The sequence below is a fragment of the Podarcis pityusensis genome, assembly GCF_964106645.2.
Source record: "Podarcis pityusensis genome assembly, chromosome: 1".
Classification (NCBI taxonomy): Eukaryota; Metazoa; Chordata; class Lepidosauria; order Squamata; family Lacertidae; genus Podarcis; species Podarcis pityusensis.
In genome coordinates, this window is record NC_138028.1 from 30979256 (window position 1) to 31006010 (window position 26755).

Sequence of the window (26755 nt, forward strand, 5' to 3'; positions counted from 1 at the left end):
GGCTGCCTGCCCCCCGCCCCTCTGCGCTGCTTCCTGCTATTGCTATGGCAACTCTCTCTGTCCCGCGAAAAAGCCCCGGGAGGGGCGCAGAAAGTGGCGCAGGCGCGCGCCCCCCAACGGTCCCGCCCGGGAGTCTGCAGCCGCGCGGCGCCGTTAGCCTTGCGCCCTGCGCAGCCTCCGGGAAAGCGGGGTGGGGGTGGGCCTGCCGAGCTCTTCTCCCGCCTTCCGCTCGCACCGAGAGCGGGAACCTTTTCGGCGGCCTCACGAGCTCCCGCTTCGTTTTGCTCTGAGCGCGGGAGCGCGGGAAGGACATGCCAAAAGTCTTCCGGCGGCGCGTCGACCGAGAGGAACGTGGCTCGAAAGACCGCCAGTCATCCGGTCCCAGTCATTAGCTTGGGAAAGAGGGGGCGACGTCCCGGTTCGCAGTCTGCCAGGCTGAGGGTGTGCACACCGACCAGGTCGGGTTCTTTTTCTCAATTCGGATTGGGGAGGGTGCGCGCAGCCTGACTGCCGGTAAAATCGGAGGCTGAAGCTGCTTCCTAGTTCCTGGTTCGCTGCCAAGAAGCGACTTGATAAAAGAGCGGGGAACCAACTCTCTGCCCATAGCACAACGGGGCTTGCAGGTCAGTGGCCGAAGTCCCGGGTCCCAAATGACCTCCGAAAAAGCAGCAGATGTTCGGGGCAGATCCAAACAGGCATATGGGCAGCTAGGGACCCAGAGAGGATGGCGCAGACTCCTGCACATCCTTCTCAACTCTTTTTTAAGTAAAAAATTCTTTCCTGTAGCACCTTAAAGACCAACTAAGTTAGTTCTTGGTATAAGCTTTCGTGTGCATGCACACTTCTTCAGATACACACTGTGTATCTGAAGAAGTGTGCATGCACACGAAAGCTTATACCAAGAACTAACTTAGTTGGTCTTTAAGGTGCTACAGGAAAGAATTTTTTACTTCGACTATGGCAGACCAACACGGCTACCCATCTGTAACTCTTTTTTAAGTGAGAGGGTAGCTGGCTGTGCATGGTAACAGATGCTCATTGCATTATTTTTAGTTTTAAAATATATTATCCCTTTCTAGAACAATGTGGTGCTGATTCCCAAGTTAATACATTTCGCATCAGGACAGCAGAAACAAACTCATGTTCTTGTGGTCCTGATAGTGCTCTGATGGAAGTGAATACAGAATGGAAAAACAGCACATGCTGAGAGTATTTATTTACCTTTAACCAGGGCTGGCAAACTGTTATCTGTTTGTTTTTTTGCTGTAACATATCAAGAATGTAGAAGCATTTGTAAAGCATGAGGAGGAGGCGGAGAAGAGAAATACTCGCTGTGACTGAGAGCATTTGCAGATGACTTAGTATTGACGTTACAGGAGCCAGAATCTAGTACCAAAAGGGTTTTAGAATTGATTCAAGAATTTGGTCAAGTCGCAGGATTTAAATTGAATAAGGTAAAAACTAAGGTTTTAGAGAAAAATCTAACACCAATAGAGAGAGAGAGGTTTCAGAATGAGACAGGTTTAACAGTGGTTAAGAAAGTTAAATATTTGGGGATTAACTTGACAGCAAAAAATGGGAACTTATTTAAAGATAACTATGAAAAATGCTGGGCTGAAGTGAAAAAAGACTTAGAAATTTGGTCAAATTTGAAGCTTTCACTGCTGGGTCGTATTGCTGCTGTAAAAATGAATGTATTGCCTAGAATGTTGTTTTTGTTTCAAACATTGCAAATTCTGGACAAAATGGACTGTTTCAAGAGGTGGCAGAGAGATATTTCTAGATTTGTCTGGCAGGGCAAGAAGCCCAGAATAAAATTTAAAATACTAACAGATGCTAAGGATAGAGGTGGATTTGCCCTGCCAGACCTCAAACTTTACTATGAATCAGCAGCATTTTGCTGGTTGAAAGAATGGCTGCTTCTTGAAAACACTGACATTTTGGATCTAGAAGGCTTTAACAATGTATTTGGATGGCATGCATATCTGTGGTATGACAAGGTCAAAGCACATAAGGCATTTAAAAACCATATTGTCAGGAAAGCACTGTTTAATGTTTGGATAAGATACAAGGATTTATTGGAAAATAAAACCCCAAGGTGGCTGTCACCGATGGAAGCGAAAGCCTTGAAAAAGCTCAATATGGAGGTCAATTGGCCGAAATATTGGGAAATTTTGGAACAAGATGGAGACAGATTGAAATTGCAGAGTTTTGAAAAACTAAAAAACAAAGTGCGAGACTGGCTTCATTATTATCAGATAATGGAGGCATACAATTTGGATAAGAAAATCGGCTTCCAGGTGGAAAAATCAAAATTAGAAACTGAATTGTTAGAACCCAAAACTAAAACTTTGTCAAAGATGTATAACTTGCTGTTGAAATGGAACACTCAGGATGAAACAGTGAAATCTGCTATGATTAAATGGGCACAAGATGTTGGACATAATATTATGTTTGCTGACTGGGAACAGTTGTGGACCACAGGTATGAAATTTACGGCATGTAATGCCTTAAAAGAAAATATTATGAAAATGATATACAGGTGGTACATAACCCCAGTCAAGCTTGCAAAAATCTACCATTTGCCTGATAATAAATGTTGGAAATGTAAAGAAACTGAAGGTACATTTTTTCACCTTTGGTGGACGTGCCCAAAGATTAAGGCTTTCTGGGAGATGATATATAATGAACTAAAAAAGGTATTTAAATATACCTTCTTGAAGAAACCAGAGGCCTTTCTCCTGGGCATAGTCGGCCAATCGGTGTTAAAAAAGGACAGAACTTTCTTTATGTATGCTACAACAGCAGCAAGAATACTCATCGCAAAGTATTGGAAGACACAAGATCGACCCACACTGGAGGAATGGCAGATGAAAATGATGGAATACATGGAATTGGCGGAAATGACTGGTAGAATCCGTGACCAGGGAGAAGAGTCGGTGGAAGAAGATTGGAAGAAATTCAAAGACTATTTACAGAAATATTGCAAAATTAATGAATGTTAGAATGATGTTGGATTGAAGTTAAGGGGTTTCTAGCTGTACAGGCTAAAAGAATATGGAAAAATTGGTTTTAATATCTAAAATCTAAAATTTTAAGTTATATTAAGATTAAAGATTAGGATTAAAAAGGAGGGAAAGGAATTGTTGGATTAACATATTTAATTAGAATACAAAAGAGGGGGGTAAGAGGAGGTCCGAGAAACAAGTAAATGTAAAAGAAGTGAGGAAAAGATGAAATTGTTTTTAATTGTTTTTTCCCTTTTTTACTTTGTATTTTTTCTTTTTATTGTTAATTTTTTCTTCATTAATGTGGTGTTTTTTCTTGTGAAATTTTAATAAACATTATTTTTTTTAAAAAAAGAAATACTCGCTGTGAAGTGATAAACATGGCTATCTTAAAGCCCCACCCATATCCCCCACCGACTGTTAAGTCCAGAGTCTAAAATTCCCTAGTTGCACCACTGCAGTAAGTTATGCACCGAAAAGAAAGTCTATTGATACAGCTTTTCAGCAGCATAAAGCAGAACATTGTAGTGCAATGGTAGAAAGATCCTTTTGACCTCAGTTGAAGTCGGTAGCACTTGCTCTTTTTGCAAAAGCTCATTATATCATAGAACAGAGTTTCATAAAACTGAGTGAAATGCTATACAAGCACCTTCAGTTGGGGGAACAGGGCTCTGTACAAAGAGAGCAGCAGCAGCCGACAAGTCAATAACGGATTCAGCAGAGAACTGGGTCAGCTCCCACTGCAAAACATAACACTTGGCTCCTGATGCAAACAAAAGAGCATGTTCTCTCGCTCTTGTGATGGGGAGGGGAAGGAGAGGCATCAAATCCAGCTGCAGACATTTTCGGCATCTTTTACATTGTAGTCCTAAGCATATTTATTTGGAAGCAAGTGTCATTGATCTCATTGGAACTTAATACTGTACACAATCTAGGAAGTAAGGGTTGCAGCCTTGTAAGCTCAAACTGAATCCAGAGAAGATGGAGGTACGGTTAGTAGGTGGTTCATCTGCCCTGATAAATTGTATTGAGTTTGTTCTAGAAGGGGTACATAAAAGATGAATAAAGTACATAGTCTGGGCACTTCCAGGCTGTCTTTTTCCCCCGCCAGGTGAGATTCAATTGCATCTTGGCAAACTCTCACTGAACAATTAAAGCAGATTTGAGAGCGCTTGCAAAACAAACCCGCTTCCCCAAAAGATCAGACTTATATTGAAAAGGAAAGTGAACAAAAAAATGCACTGGAAGGTGTGGGATAACACATCATCCAGTCCCCACACAAATAAATCAGGATAAATGCTCATTAGATAGCTGACACATAATCAAATCTCTCTGCAAACAAATCAGGCTGAATGCTAATTAAACAGGTAATCTGGAAGCAAACTTTGTCGCTGGAGGCATAGATTGCTTCTCTAACATAGAGTGCTATCCACTAGTTTAGACTGGACTAGGGGGACTAAGCTAGTCCTGGTTTTGGGAGGGAGGCAGCAGGGTTCCAGCATTCTGTCTGAGGCCTGGTGGAGGGAAGAATGTTGTGTGCACAACATTCCCTCTCCTCTCCTCCATCGCCCTCGCAAGCTGGCACGTCTGGCCCTAACTGTTCTCCTATGCAACATTTCACCGCACTCCACTGTAGAGAAGCATTTGTGATTAGTAGGTAGCTGGTTCTGCAAGAAGTTAAGGATTAAAAATATATAAATTCAGAGTTGATAAGCCAGCTACGGACACTAAAAACCATTAACTAATGTCAATGGCATTAGTTTGATGCATTCTCTGTTTATAGCTAATTTATGGGCTAGAACTAATTTGGAAAGGCATTTTACTAGCTGTAATGGATAAGCATCATGAGGAAAAGGCTCTGCAGGTAAGAAAGGTCAATTACCTTTCCAGTATTAAACAGGCAGTTCAAACTTCATCTGGCATGCAAGCACAATAATAGCATATGAACGATTTATGAGCTAGGCAGGTTTAACATGTTCTACTGTAACAAGTCTATAAAATGGTTTTGCATGCATCTTGGGTTGGTTTGCATGCATCTTGGCAGAAAGCATTGCATCTTGGAACTGAAATCTAGGGTAGCATATTATAAATGCAAAATTCTAGGCCTGGTTCTTTGTGTGATTTACCTTAGAGAGATTAGACCTCTGTTTCTAGTTGTAGTTTCATGACTGGAAAAGGTAAAGGTAAAGGGACCCCTGGCCATTAGGTCCAGTCGTGACCGACTCTGGGGTTGCAGCGCTCATCTCGCTCTGTTGGCCAAGGGAGCTGGCGTACAGCTTCTGGGTTATGTGGCCAGCATGACTAAGCCGCTTCTGGCAAACCAGAGCAGCGCACGGAACTGCCGTTTACCTTCCCGCCAGAGCAGCACCTATTTATCTGCTTGCACTTTGAGGTGCTTTTGAACCGCTAGGTTGGCAGGAGCAGGGACCAAGCAATGGGAGCTCACCCCGTTGCAGGGATTCGAACTGCCGACCTTCTGATCGGCAAGTACTAGGCTCTGTGGTTTAACCCACAGCGCCACTTACTTAATCCCAGTTGTGTGGAATCTTGGGTCACCCATGGCTAACTCCCTAGTCCAGGAGTTGAAAACCTGCAGCCTGAAGGCGCATGGGAGAAGCATAGAGGGAATGCAGGGGAGCCAAAATGGATAGAGTGATGGGAGGAGGTGTGTGTGAAAGCCTTCTACAACTGTTTGATTCAGGCCTCTGGCAAGAGTGGCCTGTCCTTTCCCCCCTCCCCAAAGCCCACTGGGTAGAGAGAGAGACTGTGTCAATGGCCCCACTCACTTTTGTCTCCAGCCATCCCTATTATTGGCTTTGTTGGGATGCAAGGTTGAGTCTTATGCAACAAACCCACTCTCCCCACTTTTTGCAATAAGGAAACTGATGAGGAAATGTGTTGGAGAGTGTCTGACCTCCCCTCAAAGAAATCAGAATCTAGCCAATGTTGTGTAACCTCTCAGCAAAAAAATCAGGCAGAATGCTCAATAGCAGGTCCAGTGACCATCATAGATAGGTCAGCTTGGCCACAAACATCATTTCCTGTTTCCTGTGCTTTCACTAGTTTTTCTAAACTAGGATATTATTCAGTTTTCATGTCAGATGTTTGAACTTAAATTCACTTCTTATGACTTTAAGGACAAATAACATACTCAAGAGCCAAGAAAACACATTGTAGGCCCCTGCAGCGCAGATTCACCTCACTCTTGACCTGTAGCTAAACCAGATGAGCCCTACACAGCTGCGCTCATGCCGTTCCTTCTCCCCCTTGTGCTTTCAAGTTAAGTGGAGAGACATTTATTATTATTTCCATGCCCTAAATTGCACTGTGTTCTACACACAGGAAAGGGTCATATACCGAAGGCTTGCAACTTGAGTGCATCAGCAACACTGTGCACGTACCCAGTGTTTTCCAGCCATATACTCCAGGGCACCCTGTGCCCAGACAGATATAAAATGACAGGTGGGCATGAGGAGAGAATGCAACAAGTCAATGGCACTCTTTCTGCTCCAGAGGACTGGCACAAACAAAACTCACTTGTGCTTCCCTGGGTAGCAGACCTTTTAATCAGGATCTTTTGTGCAAGTAAACAAAATATTGCCTCTAAGGCCCACGAATGAAGAAAAAGCATGAACTTCTCCCCTCACTACCATCTCAAGGCCAAAAGGACTCCCAGCTCAGCCTGCAAGGGCATTGCCATGAGAGAGAGAAATGAGGGGAGATTGTAGATTGTGCTAGAGAATGCTTATGCAAACATTTTTCCCTGTTATCTGTGTTGGTTTCCCAGATCTTGTGAGGTTTGCTGAAGCTGTTCGGAAGAAATATTAGAACAGAGCAAGCAGCATTATGAACTGTAAGCTGCTCATCCAGGCACTCCTCTAGAGTAAAGACACAAAGCGCTTGTACTGGAAACTTAAGGACACTCTTCCCCAGCCTGATGCCCTCCAGCAGAGGCACCAGCTCCTAGGAGCTGAGTCATTTGGGCTCCCCCAATATTTGGGGTGAGGCGGTGCCCCTCATTTCCCAAAAAACAGGGTGGAGGAGGCCAAGTGCAGAGGCAAGCATGGCATGGCTTCAGTGGCTGGCTTCTCCCACCACACATTTCTTACTCCTGCTCATAGCTGTCAACTTTCAGATTTGAAAATAAGGGATCAGCAGCCTCGAAAATAAGGGATCAGCAGCCTCACCTGTCCCGGGGACAGTCTACGGGATATCTAACAATCCGGGATAGCAGCGGGAAGCAGTGGGAAACGGCGCTGGAATAAGGAAATTTCCCGCAAAAAAGGGGAAGGTTAACAGCTATGCTCCTGCTGCGGTAGGGAATGTCCTAGAAGTAGCTTATACCTGACAGTAATTTCAGCTCAAAGGAATTAGATCACTATTTATTCAGAAAAATATAGAGAAATGTTCAGAAGGAGATAAGGCAAATCCTGGCATCGTGTGTGATGCACACACCCTGAAAGAACATGAGCAGCAGGGCTTTTTTTAAGCCAGAACTCGACAAAACTCAATTCCGGCACCTCTCAGGTGTGCACCATTGCCATTATAAGAGAACAAGGGAGGTGTTCATGGCAAGTTCCAGCACCTCTTTTTCTAGAAAAAAGTGCTGATGAACGGTGATATAAATTCCTTACAAACTTTGAAAGAAGGTGATTGGATGATTGATGGGGGTGTCCCTGACTTTCATCACATCTGGCCAGGTTAAAAATAGGGTGCATGCCCCATTAAATGAAAACAACTTCTATACACATGCTGATGAGCCAAGCAGCAGCCCAGAGTACAAACTCTGAGCCAAGTGGCAGAATGTGATGGAGCAGGGGTAAAGGTTGTGAACCGTTCGTGAGGTGGTCAGCCTGTTCCCCTGCACATAATTAAGAGTGCATACTCAAGATAAGAACATAAACATTGCCTTACTAGATCAGGTCAAGGTCCATCCTGCATTCTGCTGCCAACAGCAGCCAACTTTAGGAAAGCACACATATGTGAATATGACAGCCATCGTCTTTGGCCCCACTTTCTGGAAGCGGGAGGTATACTGCTTCCAAACATGGAGGGTTCACTCTAAGCCACTGCTGCAGTGTTCATTCATCTATTCAACCCTATTTCCAAATACATCTAAGCTGGCAGCCTTCATCACCATCTCATGGCATTAAATTTGGCAACGACTATGGGTTAAATCACAGAGCCTAGGACTTGCCGATCAGAAGGTTGGCGGTTTGAATCCCCACGACGGGGTGAGCTCCCATTGCTTGGTCCCTGCTCCTGCCAACCTAGCAGTTCAAAAGCACCTCAAAGTGCAAGTAGATAAATAGGTGCCGCTCCGGCGGGAAGGTAAACGGCGTTTCCGTGTGCTGCTCTGGTTCACCAGAAGCGGCTTAGTCATGCTGGCCACATGACCCGGAAGCTGTACGCCGGCTCCCTCGGCCAGTAAAGCGAGATGAGCGCTGCAACCCCAGAGTCGTCCGCGACTGGACCTAATGGTCAGGGGTCCCTTTACCTACCAAATTTGAAGGCTCTAAAAGGACTTCAGACAAATTCATGGGGGTGGGGGAGGCTATCGGTGGCTACTAGCTATGATGGCTATGTGCAAGGACTTGCACTTCCACAACAGGGCTTTCCTGCCTCTCCCTCCTCGCACACACACAATTTCCTGGGGGTGGGGTTTCAGGAGAACCCATGGATCAGTGCATAGCAAGAAAACAGAGGGGGTTGGTCATTCCTTCATGGAAGCCCAAATGCTTGCCTTGATGGAGCAATCATCTTAGCATGACCTTGCGCTCTTCTCAACACCTCCAAATCCTAGTTGCTTGGAGTCACACTTGATTGGTCACCGAGAATAGGATGCTAGGCTAGAAGGGCCTTGGGCCTAACCCAGCAGGAGAAACTTCTTACGTTCTTATATTGGTACATTCACTATGTGTTGTATGTGCTTCCTTTTTTCTGTCCTGAACCTACTGCCAATCAGTTTCACTGAATCACAGTTTGGCCCCCTTTCCCTATTGCACAGCTCCTGCACAACAAGAAGAAATTGAGGAGACAGCCCTGTTCCTGAAGATGCCTTGATGAGGAAAGCTGTACCCATGGAAGGCAAAGGAACTCAGGAACACCTAGCAACTCTCTACTTGAAGGGACCAAGAGAAAATTCTAAACACCATTGGGGGCAGCTATGCAAATATTAAGAATAAGGGGAAAGTTACGGTTCTAAGGCAAAGAGGACATGATCTGAGCTTCTTGTGGTGATGGAATGTGTTGGACATTCCAAGGGAGCTCAGTGGAAGGAAAAGGCCAGAGGTGGGAGTAGGCTGGGAAGCAGCAAAATGTGTTTAAAGTCCAACAAGCCACATATTGTAAAACAAGAAATTCTTTGCAGCTGAGGAGTGGGGATTTTTGAAGATAATTGAGATGAAGGATTCACTTTAGTGCTGCTCTCTTTTTTTTTCTAGACCAGAAGTGTCGCAGAAACCTGATTGATTGCCTTCCAGCCTTTTGTGATTACGTCATTTTGTTCTTCAGCACTGGTTCTTCAAATATTCTGACAGATTCTTACAAAACTTTCACTAATAGGGTATGTGGAAGGAGTTGGTGGTGGTGTAGAAGGTAATTAATACTTGTAATAATAATAAAAGTAGTAGTTTCATCTGCATTATTTTATTACATGGTTGTTGTATTGAGAGCTGCCTTGAGCATTCAGAAATGGGATGCCGTAAAGGTGGATAAATCTATTGTGTTTTAGACCAATAAAATATTTAGAGGGTAAAGGTGAGGAAACCCAGTGGTCAGTCATTATGAAGAAATGAGTCAAAACATTGGGATTCTTTGTGGAGAGGACAATGGGGAGAGATCAACAGAGACTCCTCTTCCATTAGAGCTGCCAGGATAGTTTGACATCCAACAAATATCCGGGTAATTGAAGTCCCCCATTACTACTATCTCCCTTCCTTTTGCATGCTTGGCCATCTGTTCCAGGAAGGCATCATCTATGTCCTCCATTTGGCTTGGGGATCTATAGTAAACTCCCACAATGAGGTCACTGTTATTCTTCTCTCCCTTAATTTTGACCCAAATGCTCTCACTTTGGCTTTGTGTTTCTAAATCTTGGATCTCTTCACAGGTATACACATCCCTGACATATAACGCCACACCTCCTCCTTTCTTGTCTGGTCTGTTTCTCTGAAATAGATTGTATCCCCCCATTATTACATTCCAATCGTGGGACTTATCCCACCAGGTTTCAGTGATGCCTATTATGTCATATTTAGTTTGCTGTACCAAGAGCTCAAGCTCATCTTGTTTATTTCCCATGCTTTGCGCATTAGTGTACAGACATTGAAGTCCATTAATCATTCTCCCGTGTCTCTTATTTAAGGATTTTTTCCTCCCACCACTAGGTCTGCGTGCTGTTTGCTCCATTTGGTCTATGACATTTGGATGATCATCTTCATCAATTGATAGACTCCTACCTTCAGGAGCACTGTCTCCCTCCCCCACATTAGTCAGTTTAAAGCCCTCCTGATGAGGTTTCTGAGATTTTTGGCAAAAACATTTCTCCCAACCGTTGTGAGGTGCAGCCCATCGCTTGCCAGAAGTCCATCTTCAAGAAACTGCAGTCCGTGATCTAAGAATCCAAACCGTTCCTGTTTACACCATTTGCGAAGCCAGTTGTTCACTTCCACTATTTTTCCCTCTCTCCCTGGGCCACGTCGTTCAACTGGGAGGACAGATGAGATGACAATTTGTGCATTTAATTGCTTCAACTTCCTGCCCAGAGCCTCGTAGTCTCTTTTGATCTTCTGGAGGCTATTGCTTGCAGTGTCATTGGTTCCCACATGAACCAAGAGGAAGGGGTATTTGTCAGTGGGTTTTATGATTCCTTGCAGTTGTTCAGTTACATCTTGGATCTTAGCCCCGGGGAGACAGCACACTTCCCGAGACATCTTGTCAGGCCCACAGATCACTGCTTCTGTTCCCCTCAGTAGGGAATCCCCTATCACCACTACACGCCTCCTCTTAGGTTTGGTCGGGGTTCTTCCGTGAGCTGTCCGTTCCAAGGTCGCCTGCACATTCCCTGAGGACTGACTTTGCTGCTCGTCTTCATATACCTGATCGACTGTAATGAGGGAGAGATCCTCAAATGGAGTCTGCTCTTCGTCTTCCATGCTAGGGGAGAGGACCTCAAAGCGATTGTGTATTTCTAAACAATCAGAGCGAACCCTGGGCCTCCTACTTCTTTGAGTCACGTTTCTCCATATATCTGGCTCCTGTGTTGGTGTACTAGCCTCCTTGTCAGGGGAGTCCCCTGTCTCCTCCTTGGTGGAGACGTTGTGCTCTGTTGCTTCCAAGAAAAGCTCCAGCTCCCTAATTCTTTGGAGCGTAGCTACGCGTTCCTCCAGTTGCTGGACTTTGTCTTTTAAGAGGGCAATCAACATGCAATTGCTGCAGGTAAAGCTGCCTGCAACCTTTGGCAAGATGGCAAACATTGCGCAGGAACCGCAGGCGACTGCAGCTGTTCCCTCCCCCTCCATCTTGAGAACGTGAGGATGAGGGTAATTCTCTCGTACACTTGAAAGCAGGTATATAAGCAGGGATGACCCAAGACATTTTGCTGCCCGAGGTGAAGGACAAGATGATTATTGCCCCACATTCCATGTACAGAAGTCAGCTGGACTTGCAATTGGGTTTCACTTCCACACTTGTGACAGGGAGTGCACCAGACATGAGGGCAGCAGGGAGTGCAGGGCAACCCACAGCTCTCTCCTGCAACACCTTGGCTCTATGCCCCCCTGTGGCCTGACTCTACCCAATGGTAGGGCCAGCCCTCCTCCAAAAGAATAAAGGAAAAATCCCATATGATCTAGCTGCCTAAAGTGGCTTTATGTCCATGTTTTAGGAGGGGGATAAACAATCAGGCTATTTACTAATCACTTATCTTAACTACTCTTTAATACATTTTCATCCTGCTGTTGTATTTGCAGTTTTGTCCCCCCCCCCCCCGCCTGAGCTGGCATTCTAATTTGCATGATGGAGGAAGGACCAAAAGCTCATCTCCCCATGCACAATATGCGAGGTGGGTCTTCTGCCTATCTGGGATTACCTGATTCCTCCCCCTTTTTTGGGGTGAGGTCCTTATTTATAATGAAATTGAAACTTAAAACAAATGTCACAAATGAAAATCATGTGATTGCAAAGTTGGACGTGTCAGCAAGTGAAGAGGTTCAGCACTGACCTTTGAGGTGTAACCAGAATTAGTCATCATAAGATTATCATAGTCTGCATTAACACAAGTAACCATTATCTAAACGGATTGTGTTGAATCAGAAATGCACACATACTTTGTTTGGAGTGAACTCCACTGAACTCAGTGAGACTTGATTCTAAGTTAAGGTGTACTTACAGTGTAGGATTCCATTGTTTAAAAGTTCAGCACTCTTAGTTGTTAATGCTGCAGTTCTCCTTAGGGCCAATAGATGTCAGCATTTGCAACAAATGCTTCATTTTGTACTATGCTTACTTGAAAGCTGGTCATCCTGGAATCAGGGGAACTTATTCTCTAGTCTAGAGAACGTGGTTAGGATAAGATCCTAAACTGTGCTTTTGTTCTGTGTTTGAAAGGGATAATGCTACCCTTGATTGCAAACGCCTGTAATTTGCTTATTGGTTGCGGCCAGGTTGGTCATCTCTCAAAGATGGAAAAACTCATATTTGGTTATGCTCAACAGATGCTATGCTAAAGCATTGTTTATTGTTGTTGTTGTTTAGTCATTTAGTCGTCTCTGACTCTTCATGACCCCATGGACCAGAGCACGCCAGGCACTCCTGTCTTCCACTGCCTCCCGCAGTTTGGTCAGACTCATGTTTGTAGCTTCGAGAACACTGTCCAACCATCTCGTCCTCTGTCGTCCCCTTCTCCTTGTGCCCTCAATCTTTCCCAACATCTGGGTCTTTTCCAGGGAGTCTTCTCTTCTCATGAGGTGGCCAAAGTATTGGAGCCTCAGCGTCACGATCTGTCCTTCCAGTGAGCACTCAGGGCTGATTTCCTTAAGAATGGAGAGGTTTGATCTTCTTGCAATCCATGGGACTCTCAAGAGTCTCCTCCAACACCATAATTCAAAAGCATCAATTCTTCAGCGATCAGCCTTCTTTATGGTCCAGCTCTCACTTCCATACATCACTGCTGGGAAAACCATGGCTTTAACTATACGGACCTTTCTTGGCAAGGTGATGTCTCTGCTTTTTAAGATGCTGTCTAGGTTTGTCATTGCTTTTCTCCCAAGAAGCAGGCGTCTTTTAATTTCGTGTCACCATCTGCAGTGATCATGGAGCCCAAGAAAGTAAAATCTGTCACTGCCTCCATTTCTTCCCCTTCTGAGAAAAACCAAGATACTATTTAAAACTTTAAAGAGCCATGCAGTAGGGTCTTCCTCTAGTCCTCCTCAACTTCTTCCTCCACTGTTGACACAGATTCCAAACTTAGTCCTCCAGCAGGTAAATTAACCTCCTTTTGTTCCTAGTTTTGCTCCTTCTTTACATTTCCTCTACCTTTATTCTCACACTGACCAGTCTCCTGGGTTTTGCAACTTGTTGTATGCTTGCTTGCTTTACTCCATTGACTTGAAGTTCAAATCCATCTGATACTTGGCCTCCTGGCATTACACAATGACATCGCAACAGCCTCTTCGTTCAGTATGAGCATTGCTTACTATACAAGACCTTGCCTTACGAATTCTGAATACCAGTTGCTGGCAGATGCCGGAGGGGAGAGGGTTGTTGCACTCAAGTCCTGCTTGCAGGTTTCGCACAGGCTTCTGGCTGGCCACTTCGAGGATGCTGGACTAAATGGCTGTAGTCCTGATCCAGCATGCTCTTCTTAAATTCTTAATTCTGATCTCTGGCTTCTAATCCCACAAGGAATATTTGCCTCAGAATAGGGGGAAGGGCCATCACTAATAGTGGTGTATTCACATACTTTGAATGTAAGAGGTTCCAGATTCAATCCTTACATTGCTTGGAGGCTACAGTGGTATATTAATTTTTTTTATATATATAAATACAATACGATAATCTTTATTGCCATTGCCCCGTACAGAACAACAAAACTGAAAAAATCTATATTAGACATTGAAAAACCAACAAGCCTGCTATCCCAGCTATCCCAGCTATCCCAGCCTGGTTACCCCCCTAAAAACTCTGATACCCCATAATTAAATTCAATATACTCCCATAGAGACTACCTTACACTGCGTTTAAAACCAAAATCGCATTTGAATAGAAACTGTTTCTCAGACGGCTAGTCCTAGTTTTTATAACCCTGTACCTTCTTCCAGAAGGCAGAAGCTGAAAGAGATAATTTCCAGGGTGCATACTGTCCTGTACTATCTCTGCAGCCTTCTTATGGCACCTGGAAGCATAGATTTGAAATAAGCAAAGAAACAAACTTCAGGTAGGACTGAGAAAGACTCCTGTCTGAAATCCTAGCGAGTCACCGGCTGTCAGTCAATGAATACAATACTTTGCTAGATGGACCAAATTAGGCAGCTTCCTAATATGCCCACCTGAAGTGGCTTTTTAAAAAATTATTTTTAGGCAGGACTTCCCACTAGTAGTTTTTGTATGAGTGCCTTATAGTTCCCCTCCCTCTACTATAAATGGGTATTTCAAAGGTCCAAGGGACATTTCATGGGGCTTTCCATCCTCACTTGCCCCCATGATTCTGGGCAGATGTGGGGAATACTGTATATTTTAGCTAGGGGCCACATTCCCTTCTGATCAATGTTCTAGGGGCCACATGCCAGGGATGAGTGGGGCCAGTGCCTTAAGAGGGCAGAGCAATGAATGCAAATTTTACCTTTGTACAGTAGGCTAGTCAGTGTCTACACACCCCTCTCTGTTCCCCTTCGAAGGAAGCAAGAGGACCAATCAGAGTTCAAGGACGGAATAGGGGAAAGCACTGGAGGGGTGTGTGCAAAGCAAATTTGGTAGGCGGTGCAGCTGGGAAGGGGCCGTGGCCTGGAGAGAGTCTTTGAGGGCCAGTTAGAGAGCCTTAGAGAGATCCACCCCTGCTTTTCATATCTACAGTGGTACCTCAGGTTACATACGCTTCAGGTTACAGACTCCACTAACCCAGAAATAGTGCTTCAGGTTAAGAACTTTGCTTCAGGATGAGAACAGAAATCTTGCTCCAGCGGCGCGGTGGAGGCAGGAGGCCCCATTAGCTAAAGTGGTGCTTCAGGTTAAGAACAGTTTCAGGTTAAGAATGGACCTCCGGAATGAATTAAGTACGTAACCAGAGGTACCACTGTACTTTCACCACCATAGCTGTCAACGTTTCCCTTTTTTAAAGGGAAATTCCCTTATTCCGAATAGGATTCCTTGCAAGAAAAGGTTAAGTACGAATTAAGTACTTAACTCGAGGTACCACTGTACTATGCAAGGCAATTGAGAGATCACTGGGCTGGGTGTGGAGGGAAAACCCCGGTGATAAGAGCTTTTTTTTTTTTTTTTAGTTTTGCCTAAAGTTGCCATTTTTGTATTCTGTATGGGAATTATGGCAGTTTTTTTATGCAACAATAGTATTTGCTCCACAGCAGGAGAACAATATGTTCTCTGTTTATCAAAGCTTCTCACACAAGACCCTTTCTGGACAAAAAGACACAGTGTGGATGTTATTCCACTGAAGAAGGTTGCAGCTGAGAATTACCACAGCCTCAAATCCTCCTCAGATCAGAAAAATCACTGGGAAAACTAGTAAGATAGGGAATGGGAGCAGCTGCTTTAAGCACACAAGCAGGCATCAGGAATTTTGCAGGTTTCTCACTTTCTCCCTCACCTTCCCTGACATCGGCATAGTCAGGGGGGCAAGGAGGGGCAGCTGCCCCCCATCAAGTAAAACAATAGAAGTGCTTAAGTAACATGACGGTTCTGCCCCCCCAACAAAGTCCTGCCTCCCCCCAACAAAAATCCTGTCTACACCCCTGTTCCCTAACACAAGTTTTAACAAGTATTTATCAGGTCCAATTTTCTCAATGGAAGCTGTCTTTAATGTGCAGAGATGCAGCCTCAAGTTCTCCATTGCAGCTATATGGCGGACTGGACAGTAGCTCCCATCAGAGGGGGAAAGGTTCAGTCCTAGAGGTAACAGGAAATACTTCAAATTTGGTGTTTTTATGTAATTATTTCAAAAGACAGAACAGATTATGCCTGGCTTTATGGAATTTGTGCCATAGCTGTGCTGTACTGTATCTCCCAAACCAATTAGTAATATAACTACACAGCTCGCTGCCTCTGTGTATTGCATAACTTATTACAAAAAATTTCAGGACCAGATTTTCTATCCACCAGAGTAGACCACCTTTTTACTGAGCGTTTGTCCTGATTTATTTGCAAAAACTTTTCGGGGTGTCTGCTTGTTTGGAGGAAGGTTATTATACGATGCACCACTCAGTTGCCACCCCAAACTTGCTAGTGCATTACCGTGTCGCAAGTTACCACAGAAAGTTTGATATTTTTGGAAGTGGGTTTGTTGTGGTTGGAAGAGTTCAAGTCCACTTTCACTGTACAACCCTAAATTTGCCATCATATCCTTAAATCCCACCTGCAAAGTAGTGACAATCTGGAAGCAGCCTCAGAATGACTTCCTCCCAGGGCAAATAGCAGCTGTGGGTGAGGAATTTGGATCAGGACCATGGCTAGGACAGAGGGTTAAATTCCCTGACCACCACCACCACTGCAGTCTTAGTCCGCCTTGGTCTCCTCTGTGGCTGCTATTTAGCAAACAAAACCCCAAGCACAGCATTGCTAATCATGTAGAACATGTATTTTGTCCTGAATTTGCAGCAACAATTCATAGTGGCTTCCTTGCCCAGTTTTCCTTGTCTCGTTGCTTCTTAACTCTGCAAGGGAAGGTCAGACCAGGTTTAAAAAATAAAACATTAAACTTATATATATATACTGTATATATATAAAAAAGAGATCTTTATTTAAAAAAATAATGGAACAACACCTTTTGTTCTCTGTGTCCACAGAACCACTAGTATACATTTTACAACAGAACATGGCTTATTGTACAAGGCTCTGTGATAAGAAGATCAGTGCAAACAACAGAACAGTACTGATAGTGGTTACTGTACATTAAATCACACACACAATACCCTGCAGGTGAGTCTAGCATGTCACAGGTTCTTCACAAAGGCCAAATCCTACTGACATTTTACTCCTTATTCAGGACAGCACCAGCCAACAGATACTGTATATGGGAATACCACCCCCCAAATGGTCCATAGTGATGAAGTACATCTCTTCTCCTCCTCCTTCTGTCCAGGCATGGAGTCTGCAAACTTTTCCCAGTCCTAGAAGTTGCTCTCAGTGCTGGAAGCATGGGGCACTGATGTGGGTCTGGGGAAAGGGGAGTGGCGTGAAAAGCACTTCGGTGGGTGCTGGGGGCTGCGTATGGAGGATGGAGCAGTGAGTCTCGTGGGAAGTCAGCATGGCAGAGAAGTGTTTCAGTTCATCTGACAGTTGCTTGATCTCCCGCCGCAAAGCAGCATTCTGCCTCTCCAAGTCTTGACTCTCCTTTAAAGAAAAGGGGGGGGGGATCAGTTAGAAACTGTTAAGTTGTGGGTGAACGTATCAGACAACGCAGCGATTCTTCAAACAGCTCTTGTTTATTCACAGGCCAGGACAGAACTGAACTGAAGGGCTCAGTCAGCCTGCTTGTATAGAGCTCCAGTACAATGTAACTGTAACAATTTTCTAAAACTATCCAATCACTGAACGTCACTTTTGATCCCTTATTTGCATAACTATCTACAGTATCCCCCTGCTGGCCCAGGGTGAGAACTTCAGTACATAACAGAAACTATAGGCCCACCGTGGAGAAAGAAAATGGGGCAGTCCACTGGCTGAAGGGCCAAATGCAGGCCTTGGCCTAATTTTATGTAGGTGACACGGCGAGGAAAAACTGAGGTAAAAGAGGATGAAAGAAGGAAGTTGCATCCACACCATAAATTTATATTACATTTAAAGCAGGCATGTCCAACAGGTAGATCGTGATCTATTGCGTATCGAAACCCCTCAGCCACCCCCTCATTGGGAAATAACTCACACCAGGACACAAATATTAAGTTTAAGTTATTGGGCATATTTGGCCACAACTTTACTGAATTACAGAATGTGAGCAGTATTGGCTTAAGCATTGATTGGACCCAACTACGTATATCTGACTCCTGCCTGCTGCGCAGGAAGTCCGGTCCAAGAGGAAGTCCTCCGGCTCGCTCCTCCGTTTAAACGGCCCTGGCCAGCGGATTGGCTGGCTGGGTTCTGATGTGGCCGGGATCCCCGGCCCCTGGTGGGGAGTGGATGGCCATGCGGTCCACCGCAACTCCTCCCCATGGGGAAGTAGAGCGGATCTGGCAGATCACTGTTAGATCACCGACTCCCCCCAATTTTGTCTCCCCTAAAAAAAGCTCAACTACTGTGACCTGAACCCCTAAAAACGGGGCTTTCCTCCTCCCTAAAAAAGCTCTACAACTTAGACCAGAACCTCAAAAAAGGGGGTAGATCACTGCCAGTTTTTAACTATTGGTAGATTGCAGTCTCTTGGGAGTTGGCCACCCCTGATTTAAAGCATGCAACTTTCCCCAGAGAATCCTATATAGCCCAGACTCTTCCCTCCTTTCCTAGTAAGGGGCAAGGAGCCCTGCTGCAGGCCTCTATTTTAAAGTCCTGTCAAGGAACTGTATATAGCCCTGTTTTAATAGACTGATGGATTACCATTATCAGTGTGGAACCTGAATGAGTAAACAAGGTTCCAACATGCTAGTAAAAGTGAGAAAAGGGCATGGAAATGATACATTGGGGATATCAATAAAAGAAAGCAGGATCTCACTATAAGGTGGAGGATAGAGGTGGTGGTTTAGAGTGCAGCATGAGAGGCGGAGAGGCACTGAATTTTTGCACCGTGCAGGGTGCTGCTGAAATTTTGAGACCCCAAGATCAGCCACTGGTGGAGGGTGGTTAGTTAATTATGAGTTTAGGACAGTTCAAGAAACTAGCTGTATCTTTTAACAGTGGGCATTATGAAAAACACAGGTTGATACTTGCAGCTCAAGGGAGAAAGAGGTCTTAGCTTGCATCCTGCTATGTCCTGTGAGCAGCATAAGCAATCCCTTTCTTCATCTCTTAAGGCCCCAATGGGGGAATTTCCTTTTAATGCAAATACTAGCTTCAGAGGAGGGATTTTCCTCAGAACTTCAGCAGGGGAGGAAATGGTTAAATACCCCCATAAGATCCAGATAATTATCACTTCCTCCCCCAACTGGTGTTATTTGTATTTAAAAAGTTAAAAGCAAAGACACATTTAATGTCAAGTCTAGTTTGGCCCTGAAAGAGAAAGGAGAGGGCGGGCAATAATTTAGCTGCCTTCCAGCCCTGTCTAGATTACCAGAATTATTTCCTTTCATCTTTCCTGGCAGGGAGGTGTATCCCCAGCTACTCCTGTGCTACTCAATTTGCTTCTGTTCTTCAGAGCTAGAAGCTGAAAAGGAGGAGGGAGGGCATCCAGTAATTATTTTCTCCACAACAGATGAAGTGATGATCTCTGAGGTTTGCGGTTGCCAATTCCCACAATTGTAGTGACACTTGTTTTTTTCAGTCACCAAAGTCACAGGAATTGCAACAGAGAACTGTGGCCCATGCAGATGTGTACAGAACTTGGGGGTCATGCTATGGGTTTCCATGTGAATACACACATCAAGTGAGCCAGTGTGGTATAGGGCAGTGGTTTCCCCAACTTTGTTTTCTGAAGGTAAAGGGACCCCTGACCATTAGGTCCAGTTGTGGCTGACTCTGGGGTTGTGGCGCTCATCTCGCTTTATTGGCCAAGGGAGCCGGCGTACAGCTTCCGGGTCATGTGGCCAGCATGACTAAGCCGCTTCTGGTGAACCAGAGCAGCGCACCGAAACGCCATTTACCTTCCCGCCGGAGCGGTACCTATTTATCTACTTGCACTTTGACTTGCGTTCGAACTGCTAGGTGGGCAGGAGCAGGGACCGAGCAATGGGAGCTCACCCTGTCATGGGGATTCAAACCGCCGACCTTCTGATCGGCAAGTCCTAGGCTCTGTGGTTTAACCCACAGCGCCACCCGTGTCCCTTGTTTTCTGTAGACACTTGAAAATTGCTGAGGGCCTTTGCAGGCCACTTAATTATTATTTTTTGTGGCTGCTGTACCAATTGCAATAGCCCTGCTTATTTGGTGCCTCTCAACAACCACTCATGTTGAGAACATCCAGGCTGTTGAGGAGGAAAGGAGACTTCTGCTTCGGGAGAGGCACTAAAGGGAGCACCACAGGATAGGAAGCTCTGGTTCTAGAGCAGGGATGGCCAAACTTGGCCCTCCAGCTGTTTTGGGACTACAACTCGCATCATCCCTAGTTAACAGGACCAGTGGTCAGGGATGATGGGAACTGTAGTCCCAAAACCACTGGTGGGCCTAGTTTGGCCATCACTGGGTTAGAGCGTCCATCTAGGACCTGGGAGACCTTGTGATTCCCAGTCAGCCATGAAACTCACTGGGAGACCATGCACCAGTCCCTGTCTCTCAGCCTAACTTAAGCCTCATTAAGTTGTTGTGAGGATAAAAATGGGGAGGAGAACAGAGTGTGCCCCCTTGAGCTACTTATACAAAAGGCAGGATATAAATATAATATTACATTCTAGAAAATTAGAAAGTATGGCTTTCTACAAGGTACATTGCCTGGAGCCCTTTTATAACATGCAAAATAGGCCTTAGGTACATTTGTAGAAAGAAGAGATCCACAGCAAGAAGCATCATAATTTTTTTTTTTTTGCTTTAAAGATATAGTTTTCAGTTAGAAACCTCTCCCGTCTGCTAGGCCCCAAAAGTGGCAGGGGGGCGGAGTGCGCTTTCCAAGCACAGTTCAAAGTGCTGGTGCTGACCTTTAACGCCCTAAACAGCCTCGGCCCAGTATACCTGAAGGAGCATCTCCACCCCCATCGTTAAGCCTGGACACTGAGGTCCAGCTCTGAAGGCCTTGTGGCAATTCCCTCTCAATGCAAAAAGGGAAGTTACAGGGAACAAGGCCTTCTCGGTAGTGGCGCCCCATCCTGTGGAATGCCCTCCCATCAGATAAACAAAGAGATAAGCAATTGTTTGACTTTTTGTAGACAAGTGAAGGCAGCCTTGTTTCAGGAAGCTTTTAATGTTTCATGTTCTGCCATGTTCCTTTATATTTTGTTGGAAGCCACCCAGAGCAGATGGAGCAGGATTTAAAAAATAAATAAAAATGAGCAGGCCTCTGTTTTTGACTGCATTACTGTATCTAAGAAGTGGTAGTGGGAAAGGGTCTGTGTGGGTGGGGTTCATAGCCTTTTTTCGCTAGCTACTCTAGAGTTTCCAGGCTGATTGACTGACGTTTTCTTCCTGTAAACTCATGTTCTGGGCAAACCCAAGCAGAGAACCCAGCCCTGTGCTGATAGCGGATGACATTTTCATTCATTGGCCGCACTCTCTCCCCAGCCGGCGACTTATGAGAAATGACAGCAGTGTATCCTCCGCCGCCTGTAGGTTCCCACTGCCTGTCACCAAGCCCACAGGCGTATTTCCTAGGCCACAGACATCCTGACCCAAGAGAGCGTGCGGCTCAGGCCTCAAGGAGACGGAGTGGGGGTGGGGAGGTCAACAACTGCCATCTAGAAGTAGAAAAACCACCTGCCACAGGAAACCTGCTACTGGCCTAGAAGGAAATTCTCACTTGTTTCTTTCAGCAGCTGGGGAAAGCGGCAACGCAATGGGGAAATTCACCAGAAGATAAAGGGGAGGGGAGCTTCCCTCTCCTTGTAGGTGCAAAAACACGGGGAAACGTTTCGTACAGAGAACAAGGCTGCTCTCCTTTAAAGTCCGGTTTGCAATTAAGATTGGCGGCATGGCATACAGTGGTACCTCAGGTTACATACGCTTCAGGTTACAGACTCCGCTAACCCAGAAATAGTGCTTCAGGTTAAGAACTTTGCTTCAGGATGAGAACAGAAATCGGGCTCCAGTGGTGCGGCGGCAGCAGGAGGCCCCATTAGCTAAAGTGGTGCTTCAGGTTAAGAACAGTTTCAGGTTAAGAACAGACCTCCGGAACGAATTAAGTACTTAACCCGAGGTATCACTGTACTGCTGAAAATATCTTTCCAAAGGCAGCCTCATTGGATTCTGCATTATCTTACTGAAGGCTATTGTCGACACTGGCTGGCAGCAGATTTCTAGGGTTCAGGCAAGGGTCTTTTTCAGCCCTCCTTAAAGATGCCTGGGACCTTTTGGGTGTAAATTGTGTGCTCTGCTACTGAGCTATTGCCGTTCCCCATCTGCTCTTTTATCTTCAGACAAAGGCACTGCTCTTGTTGTGCAGATACTGCTTTTCCCACAGCAGAAGCAGTTGTGTTTGCAACTGTGGCCAGTTTCAGCAGTTCTGGAGCCACAAACAAAAGACATTGGCCATAAATGTGAGCGATCTGGTGCAGAGCTGAGTCACGGGCCTAGTTCAGACAGAAAAGAAGAGCAACAAGCGGACTAGATCTGTACTTGGAATGTACCACAGCAGGTGGGGAATTGCATGCTTGGATGCTTTCTGGTGAAAAAGAAAAACGACTTGCCCACATAAAACTAGCATATCAGAGAGAAGACTAGGTGAGAATTTGTCTCCATTATACTGTATCTTGGTATCTACATGCAGATATAGCGTTCGATATGTGTGATTGCTGCTTACTTTTACCCAGTGCTCAGTACAGTGGTACCTTGGGTTAAGTACTTAATTTGTTCCGGAGGTCCGTTCTTAACCTGAAACTGTTCTTAACCTGAAGCACCACTTTAGCCAATGGGGCCTCCTGCTGCTGCCGCGCTGCCAGAACACGATTTCTGTCCTCATCCTGAAGCAAAGCTCTTAACCTGAAGCACTATTTCTGGGTTAGCGGAATCTGTAACCTGAAGCGTATGTAACCTGAAGCGTATGTAACCTGAGGTACCACTGTACTAGCATTGCAGTACTGTGGAAGGTATAGGAATGCATATGCTCACCTCAATGCATATACAGTATACCATGGGATTCTGGGTGTATGCTCTGGATAATTTGTGGTATCTGTGTTATTAAGTGCATAAAAGTATTGAAATGAGTTGACATCATTGCTGATATAGGAACAAGCGGGGGAACTATACTAAGGGAGAAAGGTTCTGCTGATTTGCCTGCTAGACTCCCGGAAATCAAGAAGAGAGTGCCTTTCTTTTCCTGTGAGGGCCCTATATGGCAGATTGCTAAAGCAACAACAACAAAAAATGAATATTGAATTATATGAAAGGAGCTTTTACAAAAAGGCACACCCAGCCACACAATTGCCAACCTGCAGTCTGTGGAGGTACAGTCCAGGAACAATTTTATCACCACACCTGCATGAAACAGGGCTAATACCAGAGAAATCCTGGTGGGTAGGGGATGGACGTTCTTACCATGTGCAGGGTATCTGCTTTCTGTGTCTGTTTCTGTCGGCTCTTCTGGGCTGCAATACGATTCTTTTCTCTTCTTTGTACTTTTCTCATATCATCCGAAGATTCCTGGGTGAGGGGAATCACGTAATACAAGGTATGACAACAGGAATACCATCTTAACATCTGTACATGTAAGAATCTTGCATAGAATGGCAATGTTGGGGTAGAAAGCAGAAGGAAGCGTTTTTCTCAGCAATTCTCTCTCCTCCTCCATTGTCTCCATGGCAGGTTCAGTATTAGCTTGATGGAGGACCCTCCCCTCCCCTCCCCTAAATTTGCCCCAATTCCTAATGCAGGATAAGTAAGTGCATCTAAGGATCAGGAGAACCAGCAGGTTAATTACATGAGACATCAGAGTTGAGCAACAACCCTTTTGGAACTCTCAATACAAAACAGTTGGGGTGTTCATCTTACATTCAGTTAACTAGAGCAGGGAAGGATGACCTCCAGATGTTGCTGGACTACAAATCCCATCATTCCTTACCATTGGCCATGTTGGCTGGGGCTGATGGCAGCCGTAGTCCAACAGTATCTGAAGAGCCACAAATTCCCCTTTCCTGAACTACAGTATTGGGTTTTATGTAACAGTCCCCCAACCTACCAATCCCAACCTAGCTATGGTGCTAGGATATAGCGTGAAGGCACATGAGACTACCAGCTTACAAAGCTACGCCAGTTTAGGCCTGCTTAGTATCTCTCAATAGGTGATGGACTACCTGAGAATCATACGTATGCTGCCTTGGGTTTCATGAAAGAAGCAGGGAGGGATATAAATGTTAAGATAAAAAAATCAATTCACCCATGTCTTTGCCTCACTTTTAAAAAAATTACATCATGTCCAATGATGTAATTTCATGCCTTCCTTGGATAATCGCTTACTGAGTTGTGTTTAACAATTCTTGTAGGGTTCCTACTTCCTTTAGTATATGAGTCTATGAACTCTTTGCACAGATTTGTTCAAGTTTTAAGGACCTGTTCCTAGCAAAGTAAATATCTGGTCTCCATCTTAGGATTTTAAAACTTATCCCATCTTAGGTGGTTGTGGTGCTAGAGGCATCTTAACTCCTTCAATGTTTTCTTGAGAGGACCACAATGGATCAGCACACCTGGCTGCTAAGTTCAAGCCCACCCAGGGATGGCTATGGGCAGGATTGCTGCATCGCAGGGGGTTGGACTAGATGACCCATGGGGTCCCTTCCATCTCTACAATTCTATGATTCTATGACCTCCAAAGTTTCTTCTTTTTTGGGACCGTGACTTCACCCCAGGGAGAATGGCACAATCCAGCAGAGGCTTGAGCAGTGCCAAGCAGATGAGGACATTTTATGCCACCTATCTGTAAACAGTTATTCTGCTACGATAGCCATCAATGACACTTGTGATGCTTTTCTGCAAAAGTATCACCAAGCTTCCTCATTCGGTCCCTGCACTGCTTTGATTTTAACTGTTTCGTATTACCCTATTGCCTAGCTTCTTATCTTTGGTTTAGCTTTTCTGAATAGCATTTTCCTGGGTTTGTCCCTACATCAGTTCCTTCAAAGTCCTACGAAAATCCCGACAGCGCTGAACGTTTCTCATTCATTCTGTTCCTCTCTGTTTCAGCACACGAGATGAACGAGAAGTGTTTGGCAAAGTGGCAAGACGGTATCCATTGGAGTTCATATTTCATTTCTGGAGTTATTCTGGTGCCTTTAAGCATAAACAGGCAGAAATCCTATAGGCAAAGTTTTCCCCATGCTAGGAGACGCCGCATCTGTTGAATTTCTGTGTTTTGTGCTCAAAGGAGCCCTGCTAGAAAAAAGGAGAGACGGCCATAAAATTAACTCAAAAGGAATTGCCCAAACTGTACCTGTTTGCTGGATGAAGAGGACTGGCTGTAGCTGCTGGAGTCGCTGCTGTCAGAGCTATGGGGCATGGCTTACAGCTCCCCCTGCCTGTCGTCTTTCCTTTCTTGCTTCCTGGTGGTCTTTGGTGATTCCTCCACTACTTTTCTGTTGATTTTTCCTCTTTCCTCCTTTCCCTCTCCTTCTGGCTTCTTGGTCACTTTCTTTGACACTCTCCCAGCGTCTACATTCCTGTCCTTTTAGAGTCTGCAGCTCACTCTGATAGTTCCCTCTCTTTAGAACTTAGCTGCTGTGGTTTCTCGGAAGCTGCAAGGGACGCAACTGAAAGTCACGTGGGCGGAAACTCCGAAGATCAAAAGTAATGAGAGAGAGAGAGAGAGAGAGAGAGAGAGAGAGAGAGAGAGAAAACCTTTGGGAAAATCAAAATGGTCTGAAAAGAAAAAAAACCCGCATAACTTAAGGCAGTTAGAAGAAGAAAAAGAGCGGTTTCGGCTACATTGCAAATCTCAGAAGAGGAGGAGAAACAATAAAGTCTGTTAAGTATAAAGATAGGGTTGCCATATTTCAAAAAGTAAAATTCCTGACACCCAAAAAGTGGCTTTTTACTTTGCAGACCCCCAAATTGCTGAACTTTTTTTTTTAGGAAACCACCAAAATTGTTGAGAATCTTTTTGGGGAACAAACCCAAATTGTTGAGCTTTTGGGGGGAAACCTCAACACAAAATACAGTGGTACCTCGGGTTACATACGCTTCAGGTTACATACGCTTCAGGTTACAGACTCCACTAACCCAGAAACAGTACCTCGGGTTAAGAACTTTGCTTCAGGATGAGAACAGAAATCGTGCTCCAGCGACATGGCAGCAGCAGGAAGCCCCATTAGCTAAAGTGGTGCTTCAGGTTAAGAACAGTTTCAGGTTAAGAACGGCCCTCCGGAACGAATTAAGTTCTTAACCTGAGGTACCACTGTAGTGATTTTAAGCTTTTGGAGCTGTTTCTGAGGGGCGTAGGAATGGGGGTGTGAGGTGTGTGGTACAACCTGGGTGTCATCCTTGAGGGGCGTGACAAAATAGCACACCGCGGGGGGTGGGGGGTGGCACTTACTGTGGAGCGTGGCCTGCAGCACGCCTGAGCTACGCATCTCTCCTGGGAGTGACGCGGTGGCACGGAACCCCACACTGCCCAAAACAGCAGCGTGGGGCTTGCATGTGCCAGATGGACTCTGTGGGCAGATCGCCGCCCCCCTGGGCGGATCACCGTGGCACCCCTGGGTGGTGCCCTCATGCGCAGATCGCTGCGGCGCCCCCATGGGTGGCTCACCCTCGCACGCTCCGGGTGCAGCTAGCTACGCCCCTGCTGTTTCCAC

At 45.3% G+C, this 26755-nt stretch overlaps 1 protein-coding gene and 1 long non-coding RNA gene across 2 annotated transcripts; one reads left to right on the forward strand and one right to left on the reverse strand.

Moving 5' to 3' along the window:
• The first annotated feature begins 60 nt into the window (after positions 1-60).
• On the forward strand, positions 61-9645 carry LOC308462618. Its single transcript, XR_013979235.1, has 2 exons — positions 61-623; positions 9016-9645. It is a non-coding gene; the product is annotated as an uncharacterized lncRNA (long non-coding RNA).
• Positions 9646-16959: 7314 nt separating this feature from the next.
• BATF (basic leucine zipper ATF-like transcription factor) lies at positions 16960-25768 on the reverse strand. Its single transcript, XM_080980054.1, has 3 exons — positions 25396-25768; positions 23508-23612; positions 16960-17573 (listed from the first exon to the last, which is right to left on the reverse strand). Exons 1-3 carry the CDS (start codon positions 25459-25461, stop codon positions 17364-17366), a joined length of 381 nt encoding a protein of 126 aa, XP_080836180.1. The 5' UTR covers positions 25462-25768; the 3' UTR covers positions 16960-17363.
• Positions 25769-26755: the final 987 nt, after the last annotated feature.